This window comes from Ranitomeya variabilis, chromosome 5 (assembly GCF_051348905.1).
Source record: "Ranitomeya variabilis isolate aRanVar5 chromosome 5, aRanVar5.hap1, whole genome shotgun sequence".
NCBI classification, from domain to species: domain Eukaryota; kingdom Metazoa; phylum Chordata; class Amphibia; order Anura; family Dendrobatidae; genus Ranitomeya; species Ranitomeya variabilis.
This window is the reverse complement of record NC_135236.1, coordinates 494476426-494500011: the sequence shown is the minus strand read 5'-3', so window position 1 is coordinate 494500011 and position 23586 is coordinate 494476426. Positions and strand designations below refer to the sequence as shown.

Sequence of the window (23586 nt, the reverse complement as noted above, 5' to 3'; positions counted from 1 at the left end):
GTGTATTGAACAGCAAGGTGGATTGCTGCTGAGGGGAAAAAAAATCTTTAAATCTTCAGCTTAGCGATTGTGAACAAGCTGAGTGTGACTTGCTCAATGGTCTTCTTCAGCCACTCACAAAGATGGTCACACACTGGACCTCATCTTCACCTGCCTCTGCTCCCTATCTAACCTCTCTAACTCACCTCTTCCTCTTTCTGACCACAACCTACTCACATTCTCTTCCCTCTCCACTCCTTGTCTACAATCCCCACCCCACAAACTTTCACACCCTCGCAGAAATCTTAAACACCTTGATCTACACTCACTCTCTGAATCCCTCCTCCCTCCCACAGACATAATCTCCCTACACACTACTGATGACGCCTCCGCTCTATATAACACCACAATAGCTGTAGCTTTGGAATCTCTTGCCCCTCTCACACATACCAAAGCTCACAAAATCAACAGACAGCCCAGGCACACCCGCCTGACCAAAGAACTGAGGCGAGCTTCCAGGGCTGCTGAGCGCAGATGGAAAAGATCCCAGTCCAACAAGCACTTCATCAAATTTAAACAGTCCCTCAGTACTTTCAAGACCACACTCGCCACAGCAAAACAAACCTACTTCTCATCTCTCATATCCTCCCTGTCTCACAACCCCAAACAGTTATTCAACACCTTCAATTCTCTCCTCCGCCCCCCGGCACCTCCTCCCTCCCCCCTCATCTCAGCTGAAGACTTTGCCTCATTTTTCAAGCAGAAGATTGAGAACATCAGAGACAGTTTTAGTAAACAACCCCCAGAACCCTTCCTCCCAACTACCCAGCCCTCCACCTCCAAAACCAACTTCTCCACCATTACAGAAGATGGACTCTCCACTCTACTCTCAAGATCGCATCTCACCACCTGTGCACTTGATCCGATCCCATCCCACTTCATCCCAAACCTCGCCACTGTCTTCATCCCAACCCTAACCCATCTCTTCAACCTATCACTAACAACTGGTGTTTTCCCCTCAAGTTTTAAACATGCCTCAATCACACCTATCCTCAAAAAGCCCTCTCTTGACCCATCCTCTGTATCTAGCTATCGCCCTATATCACTTCTCCCCTATGCCTCAAAACTACTGGAACAACATGTCCATCTTGAACTGTCCTCCCATCTATCTTCCTGCTCCCTCTTAGACCACTTTCAATCAGGCTTCCGGTCACACCACTCCACTGAAACTGCCCTTACTAAGGTCACCTATGACCTATTAACCGCCAAGAGCAAGCGGCACTACTCTATCCTCCTCCTCCTGGACCTGTCCTCTGCCTTTGACACAGTGGACCATTCCCTGTTGCTGAAGACCCTCTCATCCCTTGGCATCACAGACTTGGCCCTATCCTGGATCTCGTCATACCTAACTGACCGGACATTCAGCATCTCCCACTCACACACCACCTCCTCACCTCACCCCCTATCTGTTGGAGTCCCACAAGGTTCAGTTCTAGGGCCCCTGCTCTTCTCCATTTACACCTTTGGCCTGGGACAGCTCATAGAATCTCACGGCTTTCAGTATCATCTCTATGCTGACGACACACAGATCTACATCTCTGGACCAGATATCACCACCCTACTAACCAGAATCCCTCAATGTCTATCCGCTATTTCATCCTTCTCCGCTAGATTTCTAAAACTTAACATGGACAAAACAGAATTCATCGTCTTTCCCCCATCTCACACGACCTCCACAACGAACCTATCCATTACAGTAAACGGCTGCCCACTCTCCCCAGTCCCACAAGCCCGCTGTCTTGGGGTAATCCTTGACACTGATCTCTCCTTCAAACCACATATCCAAACCCTTTCCACTTCCTGCCGCCTCCAACTCAAAAATATTTCACGGATCCGTACATTCCTAAACCAAGAATCTGCAAAACCCCTAGTCCATGCCCCTCATCATCTCCCGCCTCCACTACTGTAACCTCCTGCTCTGTGGCCTCCCCTCTAACACTCTCGCACCCCTCCAATCTATACTAAACTCTGCTGTCCGATTAATCCACCTGTCCCCCCGCTATTCCCCGGCCTCTCCCCTCTGTCAATCCCTGCACTGGCTCCCCATTACCCAGAGACTCCAGTAAAAAAGCCTAACCATGACATACAAAGCCATCCACAACCTGTCTCCTCCATACATCTGTGACCTCGTCTCCCGGTACTTTCCTGCACGCAACCTCCGATCCTCACAAGATCTCCTTCTCTACTCCCCTCTTATCTCCTCTTCCCACAATCGCATACAAGAGTTCTCTCGTGCATCCCCCCTACTCTGGAACTCTCTACCACAACATATCAGACTCTCGCCTACCATCGAAACCTTCAAAAAGAACCTGAAGACCCACCTCTTCCAACAAGCCTACAACCTACATTAACCACCGATTGACCAAACCGCTGCATGACCAGCTCTACCCTCACCTACTGTATCCTCACCCATCCCTTGTAGATTGTGAGCCCTCGCGGGCAGGGTCCTCTCTCCTCCTGTACCAGTTGTGACTTGTATTGTTCAAGATTATTGTACTTGTTTTTATTATGTACACCCCTCCTCACATGTAAAGCGCCATGGAAAAAATGGCGGTATAATAATAAATAATAATAATAATAATAATAATAATAACAAGTGTAATGTAGCAAAAAAAAAGACAGGGAAATAAGAATACATGGAAAGGAAGAACACAGCAACCCTCTAACCACCCTATAAACATGTGGATCATACTTCTCCACAACCATGAACAATTATAAATGAGAGTTGTCTAAATGCAGACAGTAAACACAAGGACTTGTTGCCACTCTGGTGCAACACACATGTTTTGGATGAAAACCAGGCTACATCCTCTGCTATTTGTTTTTTGATGAGAACCACGTGCATATTTTCCTAAAAGCAAATATCTAAGGAGGCGATGGCATAATCCAGCCACTCACATGATGGAAAAGTGGTGGTTTTAGTGACATAGATGAGGAGTGTCTAAATACCTGGGATATGGGGAGCAGAGGGGGCTTTATATACTCTTCACTTGGCTTTGACATCTCAGTCTTCACATAGGTGACTTCCGTGACCTCACAATGACTGAGAGAATCATTCCTCAAACAAGAATGAATGCAGATACCTGCAAAATGAATGGGGGACATGCATATGTAAGTTGGAGCAGCTGAGAAACTCATTGTTCTACATGGATTTTCTTTTTATATAGAAAATATTAAGATCTGTACCCTTTTATTTATTTGTAAGCAATTTGCAAACATTATGGTATTAATTCAGTAACTGTACAATAGTTTTTATATTTTTACTTTAACTAAAATTAAATACAAAAAGAAGTTATACATCCTAGTCGGAGTGCATTCTATCAGCTTTAGCACTTAGTACCTTGGGTATGTTTTATACTCTGTATACCAGATTTTGCATGGATGTTAAATGCTTTTTTGAATCTGAGTATGCTTTTTTGGTTCAGTTTTTTTTCTATTTTAAAACTTTAACACTTAGGAATATGTTAATTACCCATCATTTTTTATTGATGTCCTTTTTACCTCACTGACTATGATAGCTTAAAAATCTTTATTAGGCTAAGTGTACATTGCCTTCATCAGTGATTTAATGGCTTGTGTCTGAATCCCTGAGAAACTGGATGCAGATGCGCCTCTGATGGAGCCATTCATAAAAATTAGACAAGCGGAGATTAAGGGGGCTTTCTACTTTCTCTTTTGTGGTGGTGTCCGTCATTTCAGAGGGGAACAAGAATGCAGTTTTTTATGTTTGTGCCTGTATAAAAAAAATGGACACTACCACTAACGAACACTGGGACAATTTATCAAGGCTGATGTAATAAGCTAGTAACATTTCTGCTTACAAAGCGCTGACTATTTTGATTAATACAGGTGCATCTCACAAAATTAGAATATCATCAAAAATGTAATTTATTTCAGTTCTTCAATACAAAAAGTGAAACTCATATATTATATAGAATCATTACAAACAGAATGATCTATTTCAAGTGTTTATTTTTGTTAATGTTGATGATTATGGCTTACAGCCAATGAAAACCCAAAAGTTATTATCTCAGTAAATTAGAAAACTTTATAACACCAGCTGGAAAAAATGATTTTAAAATCCGAAATGTTGGCCTACTGAAATGTATGTTCAGTAAATGCACTTAATACTTGGTCGGGCTCCTTTTGCATCAATTAGTTAATCAATGCAGCGTGGCATGGAGGCGATCAGTCTGTGGCACTGCTGAGGTGTTATGGAAGCCCAGGTTGCTTTGATAGCAGCCTTCAGCTCATGTGCATTGTTGGATCTGGTGTCTCTCATCTTCCTCTTGACTATACCCAGTAGATTCTCTGGGGTAACAGTCAGACGAGTTTGCTGGCCAGTCATGCACAGTGATACTTGTGTTTTTAAACCAGGTATTGGTACTTTTGGCAGTGTGGACAGGTGCCAAGTCCTGCTGGAGAATGACATTTCCATCTCCAAAAAGCTTGTCGGCAGAGGAAAGCATGAAGTGCTCTAAAATTTCCTGGTAGACAACTGCGCTGACTTTGGTCCCGATAAAGTACAGTGGACCTACACCAGCAGATGACATGGCTCCTGAAAAACATCACTGATTGTGGATTCTTCACACTAGACCTTGGAAATCAAGGTCCCAGAGTCTGGAGGAAGTGTGGAGAAGCTAAAATCCAAGCTGCTTGAGGTCTAGTGTGAAGTTTCCACATTCAGTGATGGTTTGGGGAGCTATGTCATCTGCTGGTGTAGGTCCACTGTGTTTTATCAAAGTCAGCGCAGCCGTCTACCAGGAAATTTTAGAGCACTTCATGCTTCACTCTGCCGACAAGCTATTTGGAGAGGGAAATGTCATTTTCCAGCTGAAATTGGCACCTGTCCACACTGCCAAAAGTACCAATACCTGGTTTACAAACAAAAGTATCACTGTGCTTGATTGGCAGCAAACTTGCCTGACCTTAACCTCATAGAGAATCTATGGGGTATTATTAAGAGGAAGATGAGAGACACCAGACCCAACAATGCAGACGAGCTGAAGGCTGCTATCAAAGCAACCTGGACTTCCATAACACCTCAGCAATACCACAGGCTGATCGCCTCCATGCCACGCCGCATTGATGCAGTAATTGATGCAAAAGGAGCCCTGACCAAGTATTGAGTGCATTTACTAAATATACATTTTAGTAGGCCAACATTTCAGATTTTAAATTTATTTTTTCAAGCTGGTGTTATAAAGTATTCTAATTTAGAGAGACAACAACTGTAAGTGTTTTGATCTTTGATCCCTGCCTGAACTGTCCTCATCCACCCCAATCCCCCTCTTCCCTCCTCCGTCTCTTCATCCCTTCCCCCTCCACACCCCTTTGCGCCACCTCCATGCAGTTCACCGATTAGCACTTGTGCCTGCTGTTTTCCAATTTTCTTTTTCACCCCTCCTTTGTGCCACTTCCATGTGCACATCCAGCAGCTGTTGAGCTTTTATTAGTGACTCAGTTCACTCATCAGAGCTTGTGCCAGCTGTTTTCCACTTTTCTTTTTCGCCACCTCAATGCGCACATCCAGCAGCTGCTGAGCTTTGATTAGTGACACCGTTCATTTATTAGAGCTCATGCCTGCTGTTTTACACACTTTTCTTTTTTGCCACCTCCGTGCGCACATCCAGCAGCTGCCGAGCTTTCTTGAGTGATGCTGTTCACTCATCACAGCTCGTGCCTGCTGTTTTACACACTTTTATTTTTCGCCACCTTCATGTGCACATCCAGCAGCTGCCGAGCTTTGATTAGTGACGCAGTTCACTCATCAGAGCTCATGCCTGCTGTTTTACACACTTTTCTTTTTTGCCACCTCCGTGCACACATACAGCAGCTGCCGAGCTTTGATTAGTGATGCAGTTCACTCATCAGAACTCGTGCCTGCTGTTTTGTACACTTTTCTTTTTTGCCACCTCTGTGAGCACATCAAGCAGCCGCCGAGATTTGATTAGTGACGCAGTTCACTCATTAGAGCTCGTGCCTGATATTTCAAACTTTTCTTTTCACTGCCTTTTTTTATTTTAGTTTTTTCCTTTCAAACAAAAAGTTTTACACCAAGCTCTATCGCACACACAAGTAAATAAAGTGCTGACAAAATCACATACATAAAAAAAATGTTGTCTCGCTCATCCCAAAAATGCTATTCAGTGGAGGAGGCATATTCTTTCCTTGCCTCTGACACTGATAGCGAGGGAGAGGATCCAACATTTGTTTATTTTTCAGATTCATTCTCCTCGTCCTCTTCCTCCTTCTTGTCTTCCTCCTCAGGTGCTGCTGAATCGCCACGCAGATGTCTCAGGACAGACGGTGAAGCAGCATCCCCCATTCCAGAAGATGAACCAGCACCCCCCATTACTGACCCTGTACGGACCTCCCCCGAAAATTATGAGCCACTGATTCCTGATTTTGTGGCACAATCAGGAACCAAGTTTTACACCACCAGCCTCACAGAACTAAAATTTTTCAAAGTATTTTTCTCTAAGGATTTTGTTAACCTCACGGTGTGCCAAACTAATTTATACGCTCATCATTTTTTAGCACAAAACCCCAATTCATAATTTTCTAACTGGTCTTCTGTAGATGTGGTTGAAATTATGCAGTTTTGGGGCCTGGCCATTCACATGGGCATCCTGAAGAAGCCAGAACTTCGGCAACATTGGAGTGTTGATGCTATATACAACACAAAAGTGTTCTGAATGGTCATAGCCCAGACACGTTTTGAGGCTATCCTCAAATTCCTGCATTATACACATAATGCACGGTGTCCTTCCTGAGATTACCCAAACTATGATCATCTGTTCAAAGTTCGGCCGGTCATCAAACACTTCAACAAAAAGTTTGCTGAAGTGTACATGCCACAAAGGGAGATCTGCATGGATGAGTCCCTAATTCATTTCAAGGGGATGCTCAAATTTCATCAGTACCTGCCCTAGTAAGAGGGCCAGGTACGGAATTAAGCTCTATAAGCTATGTGAGAGTACCTTAGGGTACACCCATGGGTTTAGAGTTTATGAAGTGAAGGACACCCGGATTGAACCCTCCGAATGCTCCTCTGTCCTGGGAGTGAGTGGAGAAAATGTGTAGGATTTGGTGCACCCAAGGTTATCACCTCTATGTGGATAACTTTTATGCCAGCATCCCGCTCTTTAAGTCCCTCTCTGCGCGAGGTACCCCAGCCAGCGGTACTGTCCGCAAAAATCAGAGAGGCCTCCCAAAAACGCTAATTGTGCAGATGCTCAGAAGGGGTGACAGCAGAGCCCAATGTACCAACCACCTGCTGGTGGTCAAGTACAAGGAAAGGCGGGGTGTCTTTTTCTTGACCACATACATGGTGATGGCAGCACACTCAGCACTGTACAAGGTACCTCTACACAAGTCTGCAAACCGGATTGGGTACTGGGGTGCAGCAAAAAAAAAGATGGGGGCGTTGATCTCTGATCAAGCCATACAGTGAGAAAGGCCAAGGTGTGGTACAAGAAGCTGGCCATGCACATCATACAGATAGCAATGCTCAACGCTTTCCTGCTGTCACGATGTGCAGGCCAGACCGATACGTCGTGTCTTCAGTTCCAGGAGGTAGTAACCAAGGCCTTAATCTTTGGAGATCAGGAAGGAGCGGGCCCCATTACGTCCGGAACTGATGGTGCTCGTATCGTACCAGGTCAACATTTCCCGGGGGAGGTCCCTCAAAGTGGAAAAAAGGTAAGTCGCAAAAGAGGGCACCTTTGTGTGCTATAAAAGAGGAATATGCAGGGACACCATTTATCAATGCGACACCTGTCCCAATAAACCTGGCCTGTGTATGAAAGACTGCTTCAGACTGTACCACACATCCATGCACATCAGGCACTCTGCGCAGAAATCCGGTAGCCGGAACACCGAGGTTGTCCATGCCTTACATCAGAGACCGGCAGGACAGCTGAACTTCAAGTTCCCTGTCCGACCCAACACCCAGGAGGCACGGTGACACCCATCAGAGCCGGGTCATCTAAGAGACCCTATAAACAGGCTCAAGTCACCAGTCATATGGGTTTTGTCCTATCCTATCCGGGGGACAGAGAGAAAGAGATAACATCTGTGAAGACCTTATGTGAAGCCTCTAGCAGTATGGGACTACACCACTACTACCTTCCTACTACACTACTACAGTGCAAAGGAAGGCTTTTATTCTCCACCTGGATAAGGGGACTCTGGACTTGCCTCCAAACCGGCCGGACCCTACCTGCCCTGCGATCCAGTGCCCTGGACTGTGGCTGCTGAAGTCTTCAGTAAGTGAGGTAAAGAGACTGCAAACCTGTGTCCTCGTTCCTTACTGCACCTCTCACCATTCTACCATCTACGCACTGGGAGCCCTGGGGACATACTTCACCTGTGGGAAGTTATACCATCTAGCTGCCATAATATCACCCCAGAGGACCCCTTAAAGCAGCGTTGGTCACCCTGACCGAATACCACAGGTGGCATCACGAACACAAATTTTATTCCCTTTAAAGACCTTTCCCTTTTACATGGGCACCCAGGGCCACGGACTGGGTTGCAGCCACCGTGACATCCCCCTGTGAACACCGGACCCGGTACTGAGTACCCCACGGCCCTGGCGGGCGACTCACTACTGTGTATCCTAGTAATGACCAGCCCCATTGAGCTTCCCTATAATATTATACATAATAATGAGCCCTCCTCCTAATAATCATTCCACCATTTTGCATCTCATGCCTGCCAAAGAAGACAAAAATAGACTAATATTCACATAACCTCCTTCTCCACTGCAGACTCTGGGCTGGTGCAAGTGGCGTGATGCTGCTTTATTTTTTTAACTACTTTTGACTTGGTAACATTTTATTTGAGAACCTCTGATGCATGCTATGATACTCAAACGAGTCATCATTAGGGTGCAGAGGCAGCCACAACCCTTAAACAAAGTGCAATCAATGAGTCCTTTTCAAGATCTGGGCTAGTAGCTGTTCTACTGAGCACATGTTAGTTGTCAATTACAAGGTATGCTCAGTATGAGCTCCCTTGACACATGTCATTGTGTGATATCCTTTGCAATGCACAGTGATGATGCTCTTCCCTGATGAGAAGTGACAAGCCTGCAAGAAAGAACACTGTCAGTGCACATTCTAAGGAAAAAACCTGGTGATCAGGAAAAGCAGGACCAGTCACAGCCTGAAACAGACTTCATTTTTGAGAGCAGGTATAGTTTCTTTTCTTCCTGTTCACCAGGTTCTCTCAATACAATGTGCACTGATAGTAATCTGTCTTGCCTGCTGCTCACTTCTCATCAGAGTCGGAGAGAGAGCGCACTGTCACTATGCATTGAAAAATAATTTTGCAGTGACAATCATTCATACTAAGCATACATTGGTATTGACAACTGATACCTACTCAGTAGTGCTGAAATAGAGAGGGAACGATAGGGACTTTTCAATTCAATTTTATTAGAAAAGTGATTTAGACTATTTCGGATCACCTCTTTAATGCTATCAGTTTCCTCAGGACATCAATGTTAATAAAAATGTTTTGGGACAATGCAGCCCACTGCTGGATTGGTCCTTTTCACATTTTCCTGATGGCCACTCCAGCCCTGATGGAAGCCCACAAGCACTATCCAACACACGGTGTACCTAGCATAAATGACATTTACATGTAATGCTTACATTTGTGACTGGAAGTTAAAAACATATAAGAGGAACAATCTAAAGCCCTCAGTAAATAGGGATCACTATATTTACAAATCAAACTGACAAATACCCTGGTCTTGAACCTTGTTTTTATAGTATTGAAACTAAACCTAGTAAAAAAATCAATAGTATACATTGACCTATTACATATGTGAACTTTTGCTTTGTTTGTTTTACAGTACATTAGCTGTAATCTATACTAGAGGGAATCGGTCACAAGGTTTTTGCAACCACATCTGAACACAGCAAAATCTAGGGACAGTGATGTGTCACTTACAGGGCTGTTTCCTGTAGGTTTGATAAAATCATTGCTGCAGATCTAGCAGTTCTCTGAATGATATGCTCTATATAACACCGCCCATACTACTGATTGACAACTTTCTGTGTACACTTTGCATAAGGCCGGGGTCACACTTGCGTGTGCAATGCGAGACACTCGCACAAGTCTCTCACATCCATACCCGGCACTGCCACCGTCACTCGGGACCTGAGCGTTCAGCTACATAGAAATACATGCAGGCGCACACTCCGGTCCCGAGTGTCAGCGGCAGTGCCAGGTATTGATGTGAGAGGCTCGTGCGAGTTTCTCGCATTGCACACACAAGTGTGACCCCGGCCTAAGAAGAAAGCAGCTAATCCATGGCATTTTTAAAGTTATTGGGTAAATGATTCCGAAAATTGTTTAAATATGATTAATCTTCCCTTAACAAAAAAAAAAGAAAAAATATATTCAGCTTACCTTTTATAGGAAAGTGCAGCGCCCCCACTGCCGCAGGGCCGAGGGGTACCCGGTACCGGGCCTCTGAGTCTCTGCTCTGGGGTTGTCACGGTGGCTAGACCCGGTCCGTGACCCTGCTGAGGGGCGCCTCAGTAGTAGGTGTGGATGGTAGGGGTAGTGCGGTGCAGTGCCGGTCGCAGCAAATAACGAGGACACCAGGTTGCAGTCTTTTTACCTCTTTACTGAAGGCTTCAGGGTCCTCAGTCCGGAATACGGTTAACCAGGCTGCGCAAGTCCGGCCGGTCCGATGGCACCTCCAGAGTTCCCTTTGCAGGTGGAAATCTGTGCCTACCTTCTAGCGCTTGTGTGTTGTGGTCCTCCCCTGCTGTGCTTACGGGATAGTCCCCACAACTGTTGTGTCTGTTTCTCGTGTTCCCTCACAACTCGATTCTGATGTTCTTCCACGTCCCCCAGATCTTATGGTTAGGATGCACCCGTATGACGGGGGAGGCTCGGAGCTCTTCCGGGACTCTAGCATCGCCCCACTCCTGTTGTTACCCCCCCGTGTCTTCCTAGGTCAATTGGGTGAGACAGCCCACCTATAACTGACTGTCCTGCCGTAGGTTTGAAGTTTGGCCTGGAGCTCTATACTTCCTCGGCGTTCCGGCCACCGGTTACGCGCCTCAGTAGGATGTTGCCTCGTCTTACAGCACGACTCCTACTGGTATTCTCCTTGTTGCATTGATCTCGTTTCTCACTCAGCACAATAAGCCTTGCTTCTTGTCCTTTCTTGGGGTACCGCCGCTATATCGTGCAGGTGCGGTCCCGTAATGTTCTCTCTGGTTGCTAGGCCTCTGTCAGGATCCCACCCCTGGCAGGGACCCCTCTGAATCTTCCCCCTACAACACCCTCTGCCACAAGGTGTTGCCTGGTTCCAACCCAGTCAGCTTTCTCATCTAACTTCCTATCTAACCCCCAGTTTTACCAGATTGTGAGGAGTGGCCTAATGTATAGTACCCTTAGCTCCCCCTGGAGGCCAGACTGTGAAATGTATTGGTGTCTGTGATACCTGGTCAGATGAACTCCTTCAGTGCCATCAGATGTACCATAGCCCCCTTAGCGGCGGAGCATCAGTACTGCAACGACCAGGACTCTGGGGCGCTGCACTCCCCCCGGTTAAATCCAGTACTCCTGGACTGGGAAGAAAACAACAATACATGTCAGCAAAAAGACATACAATTTTGAAAATGCAAGTACAAGTAAACTTTTTTTTTTAACAGAACTTCCCTTTATGGGAGGTGAGGACACTTGAACGTTACAAACATGGTTAAATACTTTAAATAACATACTATAAATAACTTCTTTTACCCAACCGGGTATTCTACTAAGTGCAAATTTTTGAACAATAATTTAACTTTGCCTTTAAGGACGTACTTGCTGAATCCACTAAAGACCTTCTTATAAAACATTATAAGGCTAATCAACTTTTCTGCATTCTCCTTCTTTACATCTGCAGGACTGCCTGTCCTAACCGCTCCAGGCCTACTGCCTCTCCTTTCTGTTAAAGGACCGCCCCTTTCTGCCCGGGCCTACTGTCTTTCTACTACTATACACGGTATAGAACTTATCATCCATCTTTCAGTTCAGGATTACTGAGCCATCTGTTGTGAAATTGGATTCTGGGCTCCCCCGGTGGCCACTTGTGGAATTGTACTTGTGTGCATCATCCCCTCTGTTCACCTGCTCCTATCAGGATGTGGGAGTCGCTATATAACCTTGCTCCTCTGTCAGTTTCATGCCGGTCAACAATGTAATCAGAAGCCTTCTGTGCATGTTCCTGCTACTAGACAACTCCTAGCTAAGTTGGACTTTTGTCCTTGTGTGTTTTTGCATTTTGTTCCTGTTCACAGCTGCTGTTTCGTTACTGTGTCTGGAAAGCTCTTGTGAGCGGAAATTGCCACTCTGGTGTTATGAGTTAACGCTAGAGTCTTAAAGTAATTTCTGGATGGTGTTTTGATAGGGTTTTCTGCTGACCATGAAAGTGCCCTTTCTGTCTTCATGCTATCTAGTAAGCGGACCTCGATTTTGCTAAACCTATTTTCATACTACGTTTGTCATTTCATCTAAAATCACCGCCAATATATGTGGGGGCCTCTGTCTGCCTTTTGGGAAAGTTTCTCTAGAGGTGAGCCAGGACTGTCTTTTCCTCTGCTAGGATTAGGTAGTTCTCCGGCTGGCGCTGGGCATCTAGGGATAAAAAACGTAGGCATGCTACCCGGCCACTTCTAGTTGTGCGACAGGTTTAGTTCATGGTCAGTATAGTTTCCATCTTCCAAGAGCTAGTTCTCATATATGCTGGGCTATGTTCTCTCGCCATTGAGAATCATGACAGTTTGACCGGCCCAAAAAAGGGTTAAATTACTGGCTGAGAAAGGAGAGAAAAAAGAAGTCTGCTACAATTTTTTTTTTTTTTTTTCCCTCTAGTTCTGAGTGTGCTCTTAATTGAATCTCTTGCTAGTCTGCCTATACTGCAGCCTTCCTCTCTTTCTCTCCTTCTAATCCTTGAATGGCTCTGTGTTCACCTGTTTCAAATGGATCTTCAGAGTGTAGCTACAGGTTTGAATAATCTCGCCACAAAGGTACAAAATTTGCAAGATTTTGTTGTTCATGCACCTATGTCTGAGCCTAGAATTCCTTTGCCTGAATTCTTCTCGGGGAATAGATCTCACTTTCAAAATTTTAAAAATAATTGCAAATTGTTTTTGTCCCTGAAGTCTCGCTCTGCCGGAGACCCTGCACAGCAGGTCAGGATTGTAATTTCCTTGCTCCGGGGCGACCCTCAGGACTGGGCTTTTGCATTGGCACCAGGGGATCCTGCGTTGCTCAATGTGGATGCGTTTTTTCTGGCCTTGGGGTTGCTTTATGAGGAACCTCATTTAGAGCTTCAGGCGGAAAAGGCCTTGATGTCCTTGTCTCAGGGGCAAGATGAAGCTGAAATATACTGCCAAAAATTCCGCAAATGGTCTGTGCTTACTCAGTGGAATGAGTGCGCCCTGGCGGCGATTTTCAGAGAAGGTCTCTCTGATGCCATTAAGGATGTTATGGTGGGATTCCCTGTGCCTGCGAGTCTGAATGAGTCCATGACGATGGCTATTCAGATCGATAGGCGTCTGCGGGAGCGCAAACCTGTGCACCATTTGGTGGTGTCTACTGAGAAAACGCCAGAAAATATGCAATGTGATAGAATTCTGTCCAGAAGCGAGCGGCAGAATTTTAGACGAAAAAATGGGTTGTGCTTCTATTGTGGTGATTCAACTCATGTTATATCAGCATGCTTTAAGCGTACTAAGAAGCCTGACAAGTCTGTTTCAATTAGCACTTTACAGTCTAAGTTTATTCTATCTGTGACCCTGATTTGTTCTTTGTCATCTATTACCGCGGACGCCTATGTCGACTCTGGCGCTGCTTTGAGTCTTATGGATTGGTCCTTTGCCAAACGCTGTGGGTATGATTTGGAGCCATTGGAGGCTCCGATACCTCTGAAAGGGATTGACTCCACCTCATTGGCTAGTAATAAACCACAATACTGGACACAAGTGACTATGCGTGTTAATCCGGATCACCAGGAGGTTATTCGCTTTTTGGTGCTGTATAATCTACATGATGTTTTGGTGCTGGGATTGCCATGGCTGCAATCTCATAACCCAGTCCTCGACTGGAGAGCTATGTCTGTGTTAAGCTGGGGATGTAAAGGAACTCATGGGGACGTACCTTTGGTTTCCATTTCATCATCTATTCCCTCTGAGATTCCTGAATTCTTGTCTGACTTTCGTGACGTTTTTGAAGAACCCAAGGTTGGTTCACTACCTCCGCACCGGGAGTGCGATTGTGCCATAGACTTGATCCCGGGTAGTAAATTCCCTAGGGGTCGTTTATTTAATCTGTCTGTGCCTGAACACGCGGCTATGCGGGAATATGTAAAGGAGTCCTTGGAAAAGGGACATATTCGTCCTTCGTCATCTCCCTTAGGAGCCGGTTTTTTCTTTGTGTCTAAGAAAGACGGCTCTTTGAGGCCGTGTATTGATTATCGACTTTTGAATAAAATCACGGTTAAATATCAATATCCGTTACCACTGCTTACTGATTTGTTTGCTCGTATAAAGGGGGCCAAGTGGTTCTCTAAGATTGATCTCCGTGGGGCGTATAATTTGGTGCGAATCAAGCAGGGGGATGAGTGGAAAACCGCATTTAATACGCCCGAGGGCCATTTTGAGTATTTGGTGATGCCTTTTGGTCTTTCAAATGCCCCTTCAGTCTTCCAGTCCTTTATGCATGACATTTTCCGCGATTATTTGGATAAATTTATGATTGTGTATCTGGATGATATTCTGATTTTTTCGGATGACTGGGACTCTCATGTCCAGCAGGTCAGGAGGGTTTTTCAGGTTTTGCGGTCTAATTCCTTGTGTGTGAAGGGTTCTAAGTGTGTTTTTGGGGTTCAAAAGATTTCCTTCTTGGGATACATTTTTTCCCCCTCTTCCATCGAGATGGATCCTGTCAAGGTTCAGGCTATTGGTGATTGGACGCAGCCCTCTTCTCTTAAGAGTCTTCAGAAATTTTTGGGCTTTGCTAACTTTTATCGTCGATTTATTGCTGGTTTTTCTGATGTTGTAAAACCATTGACTGATTTGACTAAGAAGGGTGCTGATGTTGCTGATTGGTCCCCTGATGCTGTGGAGGCCTTTCGGGAGCTCAAGCGCCGCTTTTCTTCCGCCCCAGTGTTGCGTCAGCCTGATGTTGCTCTTCCTTTTCAGGTTGAGGTCGACGCTTCTGAAATCGGAGCTGGGGCGGTGTTGTCGCAGAGAAGTTCCGACTGCTCCGTGATGAGACCTTGTGCCTTTTTTTCCCGTAAATTTTCGCCCGCCGAGCGGAATTATGATATTGGGAATCGGGAGCTTTTGGCCATGAAGTGGGCTTTTGAGGAGTGGCGTCACTGGCTTGAGGGGGCCAGACATCAGGTGGTGGTATTGACTGACCACAAAAATTTAATTTACCTTGAGTCTGCCAGGCGCCTGAATCCTAGACAGGCGCGCTGGTCGTTGTTTTTCTCTCGGTTTAATTTTGTGGTGTCTTACCTACGGGTTCTAAGAATGTTAGGGCGGATGCTCTTTCTAGGAGTTTTGAGCCTGACTCCCCTGGTAATTCTGAGCCCACAGGTATCCTTAAAGATGGAGTGATATTGTCTGCCGTTTCTCCAGACCTGCGGCGGGCCTTGCAGGAGTTTCAGGCGGATAGACCTGATCGTTGCCCACCTGGTAGACTGTTTGTTCCTGATGATTGGACCAGTAGAGTCATCTCTGAGGTTCATTCTTCTGCGTTGGCAGGTCATCCTGGAATCTTTGGTACCAGGGATTTGGTGGCAAGGTCCTTCTGGTGGCCTTCCCTGTCACGAGATGTGCGAGGCTTTGTGCAGTCTTGTGACGTTTGTGCTCGGGCCAAGCCTTGTTGTTCTCGGGCTAGTGGATTGTTGTTACCCTTGCCTATCCCGAAGAGGCCTTGGACGCACATCTCGATGGATTTTATTTCGGATCTGCCTGTTTCTCAGAAGATGTCTGTCATCTGGGTGGTGTGTGACCGTTTCTCTAAGATGGTCCATCTGGTTCCCTTGCCTAAGTTGCCTTCTTCTTCCGAGTTGGTTCCTCTGTTTTTTCAAAATGTTGTTCGTTTGCATGGTATTCCGGAGAATATCGTTTCTGACAGAGGGACCCAATTCGTGTCTAGATTTTGGCGGGCATTCTGTGCTAGGATGGGCATAGATTTGTCTTTTTCGTCTGCTTTCCATCCTCAGACTAATGGCCAGACCGAGCGGACTAATCAGACCTTGGAGACATATTTGAGGTGTTTTGTGTCTGCGGATCAGGATGATTGGGTTGCTTTTTTGCCTTTGGCGGAGTTCGCCCTCAATAATCGGGCCAGCTCTGCCACCTTGGTGTCCCCGTTTTTCTGTAATTCGGGGTTTCATCCTCGATTTTCCTCCGGTCAAGTGGAATCTTCGGATTGTCCTGGAGTGGATACTGTGGTGGAGAGGTTGCATCAGATTTGGGGGCAGGTGGTGGACAATTTGAAGTTGTCCCAGGAGAAGACTCAGCTTTTTGCCAACCGCCGTCGTCATGTTGGTCCTCGGCTTTGTGTTGGGGACTTGGTGTGGTTGTCTTCTCGTTTTGTCCCTATGAGGGTTTCTTCTCCTAAGTTTAAGCCTCGGTTCATCGGCCCGTACAAGATATTGGAGATTCTTAACCCTGTGTCCTTCCGTTTGGACCTCCCTGCATCCTTTTCGATTCATAATGTTTTTCATCGCTCATTGTTGCGCAGGTATGAGGTACCGGCTGTGCCTTCCGTTGAGCCTCCTGCTCCGGTGTTGGTTGAGGGTGAGTTGGAGTACGTTGTGGAAAAGATCTTAGACTCTCGTGTTTCCAGACGGAAACTCCAGTATCTGGTCAAATGGAAGGGATACGGTCAGGAGGATAATTCTTGGGTCACTGCCTCTGATGTTCATGCCTCCGATCTTGTCCGTGCCTTTCATAGGGCTCATCCTGATCGCCCTGGTGGTTCTGGTGAGGGTTCGGTGCCCCCTCCTTGAGGGGGGGGTACTGTTGTGAAATTGGATTCTGGGCTCCCCCGGTGGCCACTTGTGGAATTGTACTTGTGTGCATCATCCCCTCTGTTCACCTGCTCCTATCAGGATGTGGGAGTCGCTATATAACCTTGCTCCTCTGTCAGTTTCATGCCGGTCAACAATGTAATCAGAAGCCTTCTGTGCATGTTCCTGCTACTAGACAACTCCTAGCTAAGTTGGACTTTTGTCCTTGTGTGTTTTTGCATTTTGTTCCTGTTCACAGCTGCTGTTTCGTTACTGTGTCTGGAAAGCTCTTGTGAGCGGAAATTGCCACTCTGGTGTTATGAGTTAACGCTAGAGTCTTAAAGTAATTTCTGGATGGTGTTTTGATAGGGTTTTCTGCTGACCATGAAAGTGCCCTTTCTGTCTTCATGCTATCTAGTAAGCGGACCTCGATTTTGCTAAACCTATTTTCATACTACGTTTGTCATTTCATCTAAAATCACCGCCAATATATGTGGGGGCCTCTGTCTGCCTTTTGGGAAAGTTTCTCTAGAGGTGAGCCAGGACTGTATGGCTCCGAGGAGGACTCACTGACTAACCCCGTACGGGTTCACTTTCTGTCCTCATTCTTTTATCAACATCATTAAACATTTCTCACAATCAACTAGTTAGTTACATTTAACTTCTTCTTTCAAGACATTATTGCCATTTAACTATCTTAAGGCAACACTATTCATAAGTGCAATATGTGAACATTCCCTTTAAGAGGGGACCAAGTCTCTATGAGGTAGTGCAACTTCTCAAGCTGCAAGTCTGTTCGCAGTAAGGACTCCGGTGCTGGTTCCAAGACCAGTGTCTTCGCAAAGAGTCCTTTCCTTGTGTAAAACCAGTAGAGAGCACCTTTAAGAAGGTGCAAACTATGTACAAGAAGTTTGTAATCATGCATTGTTCATGATTCAGCAGTTCTTTCAATGATGAATAAACAGGAAACAAAAACAAAAAGCAGAAGAAGGGATCCCGGGTAAACTAAGGGATCCCTTTAAGAGTTAACCCTGATCGGGTTGTAGCAGCAAACATCAGAAGGACAAACAGTCAACTATTTACATCGGCAAAGTGTTAAGATATTTACTTGAACCACTCATGAGGCAGCACCGGCGGAGGCAACCCCTGTGGATATTGCCCGCCGCCTGGTACTGCGTAAGGGGGAGTGTTGTCCCATCTGGGGGTCTGCGTACCCACTGTCTTCAGTTCTGGAGCAGCAGGGACACCGCCCACCTGAAGGGGCGCCTCCTTGGCCACGAGGGTGGTTGAGGTGACGATGCTGCAGGTCGTGGTCTTGACCATAGTGCACGTTGGAGTGACCACGGTGGTCTTGGTGATGACCGTGGGCTGACCACAAGGGAGCACCTTGGCTACGGGGGACAGCTTCACTGGCACCTTAGTCAGGGGCGTCACGGGGTTCTGCTTCTTATAGACATTCAGGGCGAACCACCCCTTTTCCCCAAGGTGCCTAGTGTACGTGACTTCGTCCCCCGGGTAGAGATCCCGGTCTGGGTGGCCCTCTCTGAGATGCGACTCCACATCCCGCCGGTTGACAAATACTTCGGCGTATAGGCCCGGCTCTTTTATAAAGCCCCAGCCTCCGCAGAGCTTGAAGGCGACAATAGTGCCCTGCCTGCGCGGGGCCTGGTGAGCGGTGGGGTCCTTGCGGGCCCGGTCCTTGACCGCCAGGTCTTTTTGATGGTGGGTCTCCAGCCCGGCCTGGTACGCCTTTTCCTTCTCCTCCCACTGCTGTTCCAGCTGGGTCTGGTATTCCTCCCAGCTCAGGGCCTGCACCATCTCCCCTTCCCGTGTCTTCACCCTGGGGAACCCCATGAGGTCGGATCCTGCGTTCACCCAGCGGCATACCGTGCGCTCCGCATGGGCCTCACACAGCAGGGTAGTTGGCGGGATCGGGGCTTTCAGGAATCGTTCCATACCCGTTGCCTCCTCCCATGGTAACAGGCGCTGGAGTCTATGGGTCCCAGGGAGAGAGGGTGCTGCAACGGGGCCTACTAACAAGCCCTCTGCCAGCAGGACGGGGTCGGCGGACTCACCAGCCGATGCAGGCTCTTCCTCCGCGGCGGGTTCCGCTGGCGGTGTCGGCGAGGGTCTCAGCAGCAACTCCGGTAGCGATACAGGATCCGATACCATAGGACTCCCTTCCGGCGCCACCTGGTGCGGAGCCTGGGCCTTCACGTTCAGCTGAAGGAGCTGGTGGATCAAAGCCCCCATCTCAGCCTGCAAGAGATCAGTGCTGTCCGTGGAGAATTGGCTGCGGTGCTCGTCCGGGTAGTTGGGGGAGACTTCTGCTTCAACCCCACATTCGGGTCCCAAGCTGCTGGCCATGGCGTCTTCCACGTGGGTCGCTTCCTGATCCTTTTCCCGCTCTCTCCTTCGTGGGCGGTTTCGTTTTCTCTGTCTCCGCCCACCATTGAGAATCAGGAGGCGGATCTCGGCTGCTGACGGACACGTCCTCACGGTGCAGAAATATTTAGACTGGGCGGCCATTGTCTTTCGCGCTCTTCAGCTGGTCCACGCCTACTCCACGCCCCTCTTCTCCTCCTGCGCTCTCTTCAGCGCTGTAATGGCGGCTGGTTTTGGCGGCAACTGACAATCCACAGTCTTTGCAATAAGTCACAGTCCAAGTATAATAAAGCACAGTTCCAAGGCACACATGACCCGATTCTTCAGGCTTAAGTACATCCTGTTTGTGACGCCAAAATGCAGCGCCCCCACTGCCGCAGGGCCGAGGGGTACCCGGTACCGGGCCTCTGAGTCTCTGCTCTGGGGTTGTCACGGTGGCTAGACCCAGTCCGTGACCCTGCTGAGGGGCGCCTCAGTAGTAGGTGTGGATGGTAGGGGTAGTGCGGTGCAGTGCCGGTCGCAGCAAATAACGAGGACACCAGGTTGCAGTCTCTTTACCTCTTTACTGAAGGCTTCAGGGTCCTCAGTCCGGAATACGGTTAACCAGGCTGCGCAAGTCCGGCCGGTCCGATGGCACCTCCAGAGTTCCCTTTGCAGGTGGAAATCTGTGCCTACCTTCTAGCGCTTGTGTGTTGTGGTCCTCCCCTGCTGTGCTTACGGGATAGTCCCCACAACTGTTGTGTCTGTTTCTCGTGTTCCCTCACAACTCGATTCTGATGTTCTTCCACGTCCCCCAGATCTTATGGTTAGGACGCACCCGTATGACGGGGGAGGCTCGGAGCTCTTCCGGGACTCTAGCGTCGCCCCACTCCTGTTGTTACCCCCCCTGTGTCTTCCTAGGTCAATTGGGTGAGACAGCCCGCCTATAACTGACTGTCCTGCCGTAGGTTTGAAGTTTGGCCTGGAGCTCTATACTTCCTCGGCGTTCCGGCCACCGGTTACACGCCTCAGTAGGATGTTGCCTCGTCTTACAGCACGACTCCTACTGGTATTCTCCTTGTTGCGTTGATCTCGTTTCTCACTCAGCACAATAAACCTCGCTTCTTGTCCTTTCTTGGGGTACCGCCGCTATATCGTGCAGGCGTGGTCCCGTAACGTTCTCTCTGGTTGCTAGGCCTCTGTCAGGATCCCACCCCTGGCAGGGACCTCTCTGAATCTTCCCCCTACAACACCCTCTGCCACAAGGTGTTGCCTGGTTCCAACCCAGTCAGCTTTCTCATCTAACTTCCTATCTAACCCCCAGTTTTACCAGATTGTGAGGAGTGGCCTAATGTATAGTACCCTTAGCTCCCCCTGGAGGCCAGACTGTGAAATGTATTGGTGTCTGTGATACCTGGTCAGATGAACTCCTTCAGTGCCATCAGACGTACCATAGCCCCCCTTAGCGGCGGAGCATCAGCACTGCAACGACCAGGACTCTGGGGCGCTGCAAAAGCACATATACATCCACGAGGTGTGTCAAGACAAAAAAAATCCCGGTTGGAGAGGGATGAGTACGTAGTCAGAGAAAAGCAATTGGTCTCTGAAATGATTAAGATAAAAACATTCAATTTTTATTGATGCATAAAACAAAAAATAAAAAATTTGCAAGACATCCTGTAAAGCAGGGGTGGGGAACCTCTGGCCACAGGGCCAATTACGGCCCCCCGATGACCTTTTATCAGGCCCCTGAGCAGATTCTCAGGGACCGCATTCTAGGGCAGGGAGGTGTATTTTGATTACGACCAGCTCATTAATTTCTTCTTGCTCTGTTAGCACACACATGCAGTGTTCACTACTGAGCACTGAAGGGCACGCAATGACAGATTACGTCCTGACACCAGTGCCATAGTCATGATGCACTTTGTGGGCTGAGTTTGTACGGCCCCTAAGGATGGTATAAATATCCAAATGGCCCGTGGCCGAAAAAAAATTCCCCACCCCTGCTGTAAAGAGTAGAACTATCCTACTTGTTTCAATATGGTATGTGTGCACGGTTCTTCTCTCCAAGTTTTTATATAATGCACTGAGCTGTCACGTGATGCATTATTAGGAGCATAGCCAAAGATTTTATAGGTCATACATTTTATAATAATTCTATAGCACGTATAGTTTCCATGGAGCAGCATCATTATTATAAGGTATGAAAGGAAATATACTGGTGGCATTAAGAAAGCAGTAATCTACAAATCTACAAATCAGAAAAAAAATGCTTCACCTTACAGAACAGTTTTTATTGAACCAAAATAATTTCACATGCAAAATAGAAACCAAAATATGAGCAGAAATTAAAAGTGCTTGACATTAGTCTGTCATTGTTATGATTTTTCAGGGTTGTCCCTATATAACATCCAACAGTAATCTGCCATCATTGAGTCATTCCATAAACCCTGGTGGCGGTGTTCCTTTACTTTAATGTCCTGGTGAAACCGCTCACCTTGTTCATCGCTTACATCCCCAAGATTGGGAAGAAATCTAAATGTCAATGCAAAATGTGCATTTTCAGAGACATGCGACACTAGTATGCAGGGCCGTATTTAGAGTTTCTGCTGCCCTAGGCACTTTTAGTTCTGCCTCCCCCTTTGGTGAGTATGACACTATCGGCAGTGACTTTGGCAAGAATCGCTGATGTGAAAGTCGCCTTTTGCAGCAGATCTGGCAGTTTTTCTGCATCTGCCGCGTAATGGATCACTTACGGCAACACTGCGTTCGGCCTCATTCATTCCCTATGGGATTTGCGGCACTTGCCGTGATCTGGCAAATGCGGTACCATACCTCCCAACTTTTGAAGAAGGGAAGGAGGTATAAAGGCAAATTTTAGGCCACGCCTCTGACCACACCCATTTCACAACTAGTCACACCCATATTCACGTCCCAACCACAGCCATTTAGCACTGCTGATCACACTGTTTTATATACAATAATTATAAACAAAAAAAAATGGCCACAGTGCTCCATACTGTATAATGGCCACACATGATGCTCCATACTGTATATTGGCCACACATGATGCTCCATACTGTATAATGGCCACACACAGTTCTCCATACTGTATAATGGCCACACAGTGCTCCATACTGTATAATGGCCACACATGATGCTCCATACTGTATAATGGCCACACATGATGCTCCATAGTGTATAATGGCCACACATGATGCTCCATACTGTATAATGGGCCACACAGTGCTCCATACTGTATAATGGCCACACAGTGCTCCAAACTGTATAATGGCCACACATAGTTCTCCATACTGTATAATGGCCACACATAGTGCTCCATACTGTGTAACGGCCACACACAGTTCTCCATACTGTATAATGATCCCACATGATGCTCAATACTGTATAATGGCCACACATGATGCTCTATACTGTATAATGACCACACATGATGCTCCATACTGTATAATGGCCATTGGCCACACATGATGCTCCATACTGTATAATGGCCACACATGATGCTCAATACTGTATAACGGCCACACAGTTCTCCATACTGTATAATGATCCCACATGATGCTCAATACTGTATAATGACCCCCCTTCCTGTATGCATGGCTCATATTCCCCCTCCTGTATGCATGGCTCATATCCCCCCTCCTGTATGCATGGCTCATATTCCCCCCTGTATGCATGGCTCATATTCCCCCCCTGTATTCATGGCTCATATTCACCCCCCTCCTGTATGCATGGCTCATATTCCCCCCTGTATGCATGGCTCATATTCCCCCCCTGTATGCATGGCTCATATTCACCCCCCTCCTGTATGCATGGCTTATATTCCCCCCCTGTATGCATGGCTCATATTCCCCCTCCTGTATGCATGGCTCATATCCCCCCTCCTGTATGCATGGCTCATATTCCCACCCCCCCTCCTGTATGCATGGCTCATATTCCCCCCCCTGTATGCATGGCTCATATTCCCCCTCCTGTATGCATGGCTCATATTCCCCCTGTATGCATGGCTCATATTCCCCCCTGTGTGCATGGCTCATATTCCCCCTCCTGTATGCATGGAGCATGCATAGAGCAGTATGGAGCATCATGTGTGGCCGTTATACAGTATGGATCATCAT

At 47.1% G+C, this 23586-nt stretch overlaps 1 protein-coding gene across 2 annotated transcripts in view; it reads left to right on the top strand.

Moving 5' to 3' along the window:
- The first annotated feature begins 2927 nt into the window (after positions 1-2927).
- Positions 2928-23586, top strand: part of PAH (phenylalanine hydroxylase) — a 191691-nt gene continuing 171032 nt past the window's right edge. The window contains exon 1 of one of the 2 annotated variants that reach the window (XM_077265626.1): positions 2928-3150. In XM_077265626.1, the coding sequence (XP_077121741.1) occupies positions 3079-3150 (72 nt within the window). In that variant the 5' untranslated portion in view covers positions 2928-3078. The remainder of the gene's footprint in view (positions 3151-23586) is intronic. The other variant, XM_077265625.1, reaches the window with a different exon arrangement.